Consider the following 9,685-nt stretch of genomic DNA (forward strand, 5'->3'; position numbering starts at 1 on the left):
GCTGATACTGGCACATGTGTCACTTCAGTATTTCATGTTCTGAATCCAACTGAATGATCCCACATAAATATTGAATGTGTTTGTTTCTCAGGTCATTAAAATACTGCTGTAGCCAAGGAGAATAGATTTATCATTGTGATGATGAGGTAATAATAAATTCTTTTGTGTTCAGAATGTATCCAAGCTGTGTGACTAAATACGTAGCATTAGCTTCCCCTCCTGGCCAAAAGAAGGAAATGATCTGGAAGGCAAGATACGCATGAATTGTTTATCAATTTTATTTTAATATGCCAAAGATGGAAACGCTACTTCTTATATAGCAGAAATAGCACTTAATTGCCTGGAGGAAAACAGACATTCACAATGCAAAATTCAGTGATTTTAAGACTGAGGCTTTATGTTTGTGGGCAGGCTGGAGAGTAAGCGTACAAGCACAACATGCACACACTTCCATACAAGGAACCAAAACTACTTGCAAGATAAATGATAGCCTCATGTTTAAGATATTTACACGGACTGCAGGAAACAGGCTTCCCTATTTGTGTTGGGAGTTCAGCCTAAGCAGCACATATATAAATTTTCCTATATCTCAGTCTTGAATTCCAATTATCAGATTTATTGTGGGTTTGGTCTTCTTCTTGATGTTGACTGTGTCATCCTGGAACTGAAAAAGCGTGTCTTGATATGTTTTGCTGCAATTGTTTTGTTCCTATGGCCACTTCTACCTACTATCTCACTTCCACCAATTGTCCTTTTCACCTACTTGTGAATCATTCAGCACAGGGATGTTGAGACAGACTTCTGAGCACTGATGCTGTTGGAGATGCAAGAAAAAGCATTTGAATGCGTGAAAGTCTACCTCTTTTAATGTTAAAGTTGCTTACAGTGATAAACTGGGTTATGCATGTGTATAGTCAACAAACATACAGAGAGGTGTCAGATTGGTATCCACAGATCATAAAGCTAGAAGGATTATCGTGTTGGAAAGGGATAATTGGAAACAAATAGAAAATGCTCGCAGGGAAAACTCCAAGAGGAGCAATCTCCAGAAAGAGATCCTTCCCTAGTGGCAGTCAGCCCTTAAATGGGGTCTAGGAGAGGTGGAGCCAGGCTTCACCCCTTCTGGTCACACAGGTCAATTGCCATTAGCTGTGTTCCCACAGCTGACACATTGCTTGCCTCAGGTGGTCAATCAGAGGTTCAGGCTGTGATCAAGTTCCTGTACAGCATTCATCATTGGTAGTTTGATTTGGTTTTGGCCATAACATATGCTTTACTTTGAGAAGTAAGATTTTAACATTTTGCTGTTTAAGAATGTGCTAATTTCATACCAATCATAGGAATTTTTTTGCATGCCGGGTTGGGGGAGAAGGCAGGTAGGATTTAGTCCCTTGTAAGCGTCAGCCTTTGGTACCAACTTTGTCAAGTCTGAAAGAACTTAGAAATTGCCCCCAATTAATGATTTCTATAGGCACAAAGTAGTGGGGATTGAGGATGCTTCGTAAAAGTCAAGCATCATATTTTACATTGCATACCATATTTATGAACATGCTTGCTGTGATTTCATTGCTGTGCTGAAAATAATCAGGAGGCAGTTAATGGTTTTCAGCTGTATAGCCTTGTGAGAGAAATACTTTGATATCATGAGTCACTGGAAGCTATGGAGAAAAAGTGGGTTTTTATTAATAGAAAAAACGGTAGTATTTTATGGGCAATATTTTACTGATAAGTGACTTTGCTTTCCTGCTTATTATTTTTAAGAATGGATCAGTCTTGGGGGACCAATACAGGTAGTTCCTACATACAGCAAAAGTACGTCTTCATATGTTCAGGAAAAAGCTGGTGGGTTTCAAGCAGATGCTATTCATTTAATTGTCTTGATATAATTTCTTCCCAGCATTTTTCATATAGACCATTGAGGATTTCACTTTTGTACTTGGCTTTGCAGCGAATTGCTTTCAAGTGTCTTGAAACGGTTCTTTCAGGAAAAGTACTCTAAAATACACACATGGCAATACATGCATTGGCAGTGCAGCTGGTGGGCTGCATAGACTACCATTTCTGAACTGCTGAGCACACCGTTTAATTCTGGTCCACAAGATGACCGTACACCACGAACTGAACATTCTTCCCTACAGATCACAGATTACACAGAACGTTTAAAATGCGGTTGCTGAACTTAACGAATACAAGGGAGAAGTACAGATTAATAAACAGTCGGGGGCTTAAGCGCTTCTGGGGGAATACGCGGCGGTCGTGAAGGGATTCCAGTTTGCCGTTTTGAAGACGCCAGGAGTTAAACCTGCACCGCCACGAGCGGAGGGGACTGACTGACTGACTGACTGACTGACTGACTGACTGACTGACTGACTGACTGACTGACTGCGTGCCGCTCGTGTCTGCCATCCCCGGGCGGTGGTAACGGTTGGGGCTGAGCTGCAGCCCCACACAGCAGCCCCGACCGGGCACTGCTGCGTTCCCCGACCCCGGGGCGGGCTCTGTGCGTGAGTTCCGGCTCTCTTTGAGAGCGTCACTTCCCCGGCGTGCTGCGATGGTGAGGGGGCGGCGGGTACCCGCAGCGCTGAGGTGTGCTTGCCCCTGAGAGGTTGGCGTGTGGCGGTCGCAGAGGCGGCAGCTGAACGGCAAGGTGGGCGCCGTGCTGAGCTATGGAAGCATCGCCGAGAGGCGGGCGGTGTGGGCAACGCTGGGGATCGAGCCGGTGCTCGGTCGGAGCAGGCCCGGAGCGGGTCGGTGCCCGCAGCTCGTTGCTAAATGTTCTCGTGCCGCCGCCGTGTTTTGTCTGGACATAACGTGCCGTAGTTTGTAAAGCCCTGCGCTCATCGAAGGGAAACATGCTAACGTGTGCGTGGGTTGCTGTGCTGTGTTTGTTCCTGCGTCTTTAGGGTGGGTGGTTTGTACACTGTTGGAGGCTGTCGTGCTTAAAAGTGCGTTTTAATTATATGATTATTCGCAAAAATGATGCCTTCATTTGTTACGTACAGTAGTAAAGTGATGTGATGCTATTGATGATTCCACAGCATCGTTTTGTTCTGTTTATCAGAATAATGAACTTTTTTGCTCAAGGTGGCAGGTTGGGATGAAATAGCTGATATGTGCCTGTGTGCTTGTTTCATCTGAATCCTCACAAGAACTTTGAGTTCTTGGAAGCAATTAAGCATGTTTTCCTCTCTCCTCAGGGTTTCTGCAAACAGAAGTGAAGTGATCTATCTCTGGTACTCCAAACAAAATGAAGATCCCTTCTGTATTTCTGAGATTCCCTCATCATTATTTCTCTAAAAGAACTTACTTCAAGAACTTGAATTTCATTTCCAGATCGGATTTCCTATGCGTTAAATCTCTTACACCAGCGCATCTACATTGCTCAAAATGGATGTGTTTGTCAAAGTGTTTGAGCAGAGAACTGTGTCACCAAACTGCCCCTGAGCAGGAAGCAGAGGGGCTTTCCGACAGAGAAAAAGGACTTGTAGACAGACTTTACAATGGGCTTGTCCAGGGTCACAGAGCCTGTTTAGCTGAAGCCATTACACTTATAGAATCTACTCAGACTAGGAAAAAGAAAGTAGCCCAGGTGCTCCTTCAGAAGGTATTATCCTACCACAGGGAACAAGAGAAGTTAAATCAAGGAAAGCCACTTGCCTTTAGAGTGGGTTAGTCTTTTTATGCCTGTTCAGTAATTGCTTTGACAGAACGTCAGCGTTCACCTTTCATTATCGCTGCTGTAATTTAAACATTCTGTAATCTTGCGTTGTTGGTTCCTTATGATTTGTGATAATTCTAGATTGCTTCTGCTGTCAGTGGAGTTTTGGCTTGGGCTGGAAAAGGTTCTTGAAAAAGCTGTGGAAGTAATTGATGCTTTTTTAGTTGTTGTGGAACAGTTATTGTTGTGGGTTGGTTGTTTTTGTTTTTTGTTTGGTGGTGTTTGTTATGTGTTATGAACTGAAACATGAGGTAGTTAGCTGTCATCTAAACTTACACAGGGAAGGATGTAACTAGACAGATCAGTTCTTATCCCAACGTTGGTGTTTTCTTTGAGTACATTCTCAATTCTTTCAAAAAATCCATAGGACAAAAAATACTTATCTTTCTGCTTTACTACATTGCCTTCAAGCAGCAGCTTTTCATCGGAGGAGAGCTGAACCTGGTTTTCTTAGAAACTCTAAAATGTTCTTCCTTTGCAAAGGAGAATTTGTCATGCCAAGTTGCCATCTCCTGTGTACAAAAGTAGTTAAAAAGAGAACTTGAGTGTGGGAAGCATGAGAAATAGTGCAAATTATCAAGCTGGTCTTATCTTGTGTGCTTTGAAATGCTGGTAAATTGACTAATAGCCCTTCAAAGTAAATCTGAAAAATAGAGTTTTTTCTGAAGTTTTGGGGCTATAAGCTATTGTAGTTACATTCCTTGGAATGGAGGAAGTAAGGCTGGATAATACCTAGTGGTATGGATAGGATGAGGGGTGCTGAAGTGAGAACTGCTGTTTTGGATGAACCGACATGTATTTCAAGCTAATTACAGCTGCTTAGTTGGGTGTATCAACTGTGGCATATCCTTTTATTTACCTTTCTTTTGATACTGTGGTATAATATGAATTGTTTTCAAAATAGCATTGACAGTGCTTATGTAGCATGTTATTTATTTCATTAACAAGGTGGTTTGGGTTTTTTTTTGTCTTTTTTCTGTTTTCCTAACATGCTTATGTAGGGTTATCTGGTCCTCCTGGTGCTGGGAAATCAACTTTCATTGAATGCTTTGGGAAAATGCTTACAGAAAGAGGACACAAAGTGTCAGTGCTGGCTGTAGACCCCTCCTCTAGTACAAGTGGCGGTAAGTAGGTCTTCATGTTTCAGTCAGGTTTCTTATATATTTTGAAATGTATTAACACTTCTTTGGGGCAAGTGCAGGATCAGTTAGGGTGCCTATAAGATATTAAAAACTGACACTATGTTGGTTTTTTAATTTTCCCCATACAATATGAAATGGAGAATTATGCATCAGTGTCCTGATTTTGTCAGGTTCACTCTTTTCCCGTGTTTGAATGCTCTTTTATTTCTTTTTTTTCTGTCTGAAATTATAGTTAATTGCTTTTTTTTCTCTCTCAGGTTTTACGTGTCTGTTTATTGCTGTGTGAATTAAAGAGTAGAATGGCACTAATTTCTGTTTATATTTTGAAAGTGGTAGTGGTGATCACTAGGCTGCAAGCACATGTCAGTTTATAACTAGGAAGGGTTATGTTCTTGTGTGTGTACATTCAAGACACATCAGTGGAATGGCAATATGCCAGAATTGCACTGCTTATATGAACTGAGTATCTCTCATCTTTTGGAACGTGCATTAAACACGTAAAACCCAACACTACCAACAAATAACAGGGTCATAATGTGGGAATTTGTCTTTTTGGAAAGAAAAAAACAACTCAGTAAAGATGAATTTTGTTGTCTGCTGTGTATAGGCCACTAAAAAAAAAGCTGATTAGGAATTGCAGAATCCACTCTGACCCAGAAGTAATCCTTCATATTTTGTAGGAGTAGGATCTGCTTGTCAGGCTTTTCCAGCTTCTGAAAACTCAAGAGCCAGGCAGTAACTTTTGCTCATTTCAGGGGTGGCAGGGAATGGGGAAGGGAGATCTGACTGTTTTGCACATTTAAAATAATAGCAAATTCTTAAGGTTCTTTATTGGGTGATAAAACGCGGATGACTGAGTTGTCGAGAGACATGAATGCATACATCAGACCATCTCCAACCAGAGGGACGTTAGGAGGTGTAACAAGGACTACCAATGAAGCCATTCTGCTGTGTGAAGGAGGAGGCTACAATGTTGTTCTTGTGGAAACAGTAGGTAGGTGCTTAGGGTTTTCTTCCAGATATCCTGCTGTGGTATCTATTATCAGATGCATCTCTAACTACAAACTTAATCCTTTTTCCTCTTGAATTTTGCTCCTGCTATTATACAATGTCACTGGGTGAAAATGGATACTTACTGTCAACTTCCTAGAGCTGTACATGTTTTAACATTCTGTAGAAACACCAGAATGGTACATTCCATGTTGTCTGTGCTTACTGATATTGAGGCACAGGAACAGGCTGCCCCAGAGAAGCTGGGGTTCCCCATCCCTGGAGGTGCTCAAGGCCAGGTTGGATGGGGCCCTGAGCTGCCCTCAGTAGAGGAGGATTGGAATTGGATGGGCTACCAGGTCCCTTCCATGTCAAGCCATTATATGATTCTGTGCTTAGTTCATATCAGAAAGATGCTGCAAAACTGTTATTTGTTGTATGTGCTGTCATTAATGTGACTATGAAAGCTTGCCATAAGTGGTAAACTCTGGATTTAATTTTTCAGGCGTGGGACAGTCAGAATTTGCTGTGGCTGACATGGTTGATATGTTTATATTAGTGCTACCACCCGCAGGTGGTGATGAATTACAGGTATTTTTCACATTCACTTTTTAAATGCTACCTAAGCTTTGAAAGAGAAATTTAAGTCTAGGAATGTAGTCTATGAAGGAAGTTCATTTCAGTACCATTTTGTCAATTATACTGCTGTTATTTGAGTCTTTTCAGTGTCTTACCATTTCACATTTTGGTTAAACTTAAGTTTCTGTGCATAAAATAGCCTCTTGTATAAACACTGATATCCATGTATAGCATCCCAGTGTCAGAATAATGACTGGTGATGATAGATGCCATTGGTACAACTGTTGCACGACTAGCGTATGCAGCCACCCACCAGCAGGAGCCACCAAACCCAAGCTTTTTTGATCGCTTTCTGTGATTAACTCAGTGTGCCGCAGCTATTCTGGGTATTCAAGATTTCTCTCTATATTCTGCTTAGGGTATCAAACGGGGTATAATTGAGATGGCAGATCTAGTTGCTATAAATAAAGCTGATGGTGATTTAATTGTGCCTGCACGGAGAATACAAGCTGAATATGTTAGTGCTATGAAGCTGCTACGCAAGCGTTCAAAGGTTTGGAGACCAAAGGTATGTATACTTTGCTATAGCATTTTTGTTGAAGCGTTTCGTTTATTTTTGTTCTCCCAGAAAAAGTGCTGAATGATTTACAGCTGTTACCATCTCACCTTGCTGTATATGTTTCTCTGAGCTCTTTTATAAAAGTTTAATATGATTGCTTACCTTTTTTACACTGTATCAGAGACTTGTTTGCTGCTGTTTCTGTTTTATCTCAAGGTGCCACATGACACACTGCAAAGCCACAGTCCTTCCCACTGTGATTTCTGTTGTGAGCTACAACCTCAGCACTAGCAAACCAATTTCTGGCTTGGGTTGTAGTTGCTTTTAGCAAATTATGCATATCTTAAAATGTCCCATGAGCTATTTTTTCTCTTTATAACTCTCAAACCTATGATGATATTTGTTCTTTGACCTGTTCATTTTTTGCTTCTTTTTTAAAACACATAATAGAAGTTCTTATGAACAGATACCTCATCTAATGGTGCATACACTGTCTGAATTATTGAGGTTGTCATCCCAAGTGCTTTTAGTATTGATGCATTATTTTGTATGTTAAAAGGGAACAGTAAATCTTTAAGAAAAAGATTCAGTACTAATGTAAGTATGTGTGCACACGTTTTCACTCTGTACGTGGATATGTGAAGGAGATTTGCTCTACACTGACTAAAATTGACCCCTTGAATTAAATTTACATCAGCTGAACTGCCCTTCTGTTCAACTTCTTCACTGTTGTTTTGTCATGTTTGTTTCTAGATCTGATTAGAATTACTAGTCACTGTGATGAGAAATGCAGCAACTGAAGTTAGTGCAGAAGAGCTGAATACTGAATTCTCTTACAGTTCAGATAGGATTTTTAACACTGTAAATTGTTGCAAGTGCAAACAGATACGTTTCCACCAAAATACTGTTTTTGACTCTGTTGATTCCTCTTGTTGCTGCAGCGTATTGTTTTGACATAATCATGTATGTGATACGTGGTTCTTTGCTTTTCATCACTCTGTGTGTTTACTTCATCACTATCTTATAAGCAGCTGATACATCTGGGTAGGTACTTGTTTGTTCAGCCTTATAAATGTGACCCTTAACACCTCTTTGAGACCAGTGAATCAAGCAGGTTATCAGAAATCTGTCTCTGTTTCAGTGATGGCATTGTCTGACTACTGGGAAAAAAAGGAAATATTGATGTGTAGGGACTTGAGCCATCAGATGGGAGAGAGATTTTTTTCTTAAAAGGATAAAAACAGTGGTAACAGTTAAAAGGTTCTGTTGGATGCCTATAATACTTTGGCAGAATGAATTCCTTGTCTGGGAAGCATATGTAGAAAGAAGTTTAATATCTCGTTTCTGGAATACTTGAAGTGCAGAAGGGTAACTATCAGTGTCTGTCTACCAGAATGCATAATCAAGTTTACATTTAAGTAAAATAGCAACACTGTACATTTTTAGCTAAAGATTGTATTTAAAATGATTCTCACTTGTTATACGAGCAGTTGAACAAGCCCCATTTGTCACAAATATTATGGATCTCAGCATCTACTTATAGTTGGTACATTCCCAACTTTGGGATTTATTTTTCGTCATGGAGAAAAGTGTGAGCATTGCAGAACTGTTTCGAGTGGCATTGGATATGTGTATTGAAGCGAGCTTGCCTTCCATGTAACTTGACTGTTGAAGTCTACCTGATGCAGTAATTGATCCCTTAAGCCCAGTAATTACGTGGCTTTAAACATTGTTCTGAATCCAACAGGTAATGCGTATCTCTGCCAAAACTGGAGAAGGTATCTCAGATATGTGGGATAAAATGACAGAATTTCGCGACCTCATGCTCACAAGTGGTGAGCTGATTGCTAAACGGCGGAAGCAGCAGAAAGTGTGGATGTGGAATCTCATCCAAGAAAATATGTTGGAACATTTCCGGAGTCACTTGGCAGTCAAAGATAAGATTCCACTTCTGGAAGAAAAAGTTCTTAGTGGTGTCTTGTCTCCTGGGCTGGCAGCTGATCTGCTGCTGAAAGCATTCAAAGATGGTCTCTAATCATTATTTTCTACTGTGTTATTGCTAATTCCTTCATGTAAACCTAAATATTAAATACGCTTTATGTGTGAATTCAAATGTTTCACTACAACAGACACTAATGGAATACAATTTATTAGTACTCTGCCACAAAAATACTGAGTGAAAAGCGCTGTAGGATTCTGTATATGTAAAGTTCAGTGCAAACACACACTCAGAGACTACTATATCTGGTACTTGAACAGCAGTACTGTTTTTGAGTCTGTACTCATATGGATTTGTTGGTCACAAATGTGAGCCTGTATCAAAATGTGACTGGTTTTGGAGAGTGAGGTTTGGTGCAGCAGTTTCACTGTGGGACTATCTTAGGGGTGATAAACACTTCTGCTTTCCATTCTGATTTATTATCAGTTGTTTCTTGTATGTATTACTTTTTTCTTCCTCTTGAGTCTCTGCAAGAACACTGGACCTCCTGGTTGCACCGGACTGCAGTCTTAGTTTTAAATACATTGAAAGCATATAAAAAGAGTTGTTCAGTCATTGGGAAGCTATAGCTATTTCCTGTATGCTAGGAGAAGAGAATTGTAACAATCATAGATTCTAACTAGATGTTTTAGTACAAAAGCAAAGTCTAATTAGACTTTTTAAAATACAGACATATGAAATGAGTGCCATCCACCAAG

General features: G+C 40.4%; 1 protein-coding gene across 2 annotated transcripts; it reads left to right on the forward strand.

The window, feature by feature from the left end:
* Nucleotides 1-2,525: 2,525 nt before the first annotated feature.
* Nucleotides 2,526-9,671, forward strand: MMAA (metabolism of cobalamin associated A). 2 transcript variants are annotated; one of them, XM_015861130.2, is made up of 7 exons: nucleotides 2,526-2,647; nucleotides 3,198-3,668; nucleotides 4,720-4,842; nucleotides 5,684-5,854; nucleotides 6,356-6,441; nucleotides 6,848-6,997; nucleotides 8,736-9,671. In XM_015861130.2, exons 2-7 carry the CDS (start codon nucleotides 3,248-3,250, stop codon nucleotides 9,021-9,023), a joined length of 1,239 nt encoding a protein of 412 aa, XP_015716616.1. In that variant the 5' UTR covers nucleotides 2,526-2,647; nucleotides 3,198-3,247; the 3' UTR covers nucleotides 9,024-9,671. The 2 variants fall into 2 exon arrangements, with proteins under 2 accessions (XP_015716616.1, XP_015716617.1); XM_015861131.2 differs by lacking the exon at nucleotides 2,526-2,647 and adding an exon at nucleotides 2,695-2,862.
* The last annotated feature ends 14 nt before the right edge of the window (nucleotides 9,672-9,685 follow it).

Source organism: Coturnix japonica, chromosome 4 (genome assembly GCF_001577835.2).
Source record: "Coturnix japonica isolate 7356 chromosome 4, Coturnix japonica 2.1, whole genome shotgun sequence".
NCBI lineage: Eukaryota > Metazoa > Chordata > Aves > Galliformes > Phasianidae > Coturnix > Coturnix japonica.

Bases quoted from the DNA above. Each gene is read 5' to 3' on its own strand.
- MMAA (XM_015861130.2), top strand. From the start codon at position 3,248: ATGAAGATCCCTTCTGTATTTCTGAGATTCCCTCATCATTATTTCTCT. The intron at 3,669-4,719 runs GTTAGTCTTTTT...ATGCTTATGTAG, and splicing joins GCCACTTGCCTTTAGAGTGG to GGTTATCTGGTCCTCCTGGT. The intron at 6,998-8,735 runs GTATGTATACTT...TGAATCCAACAG, and splicing joins CAAAGGTTTGGAGACCAAAG to GTAATGCGTATCTCTGCCAA.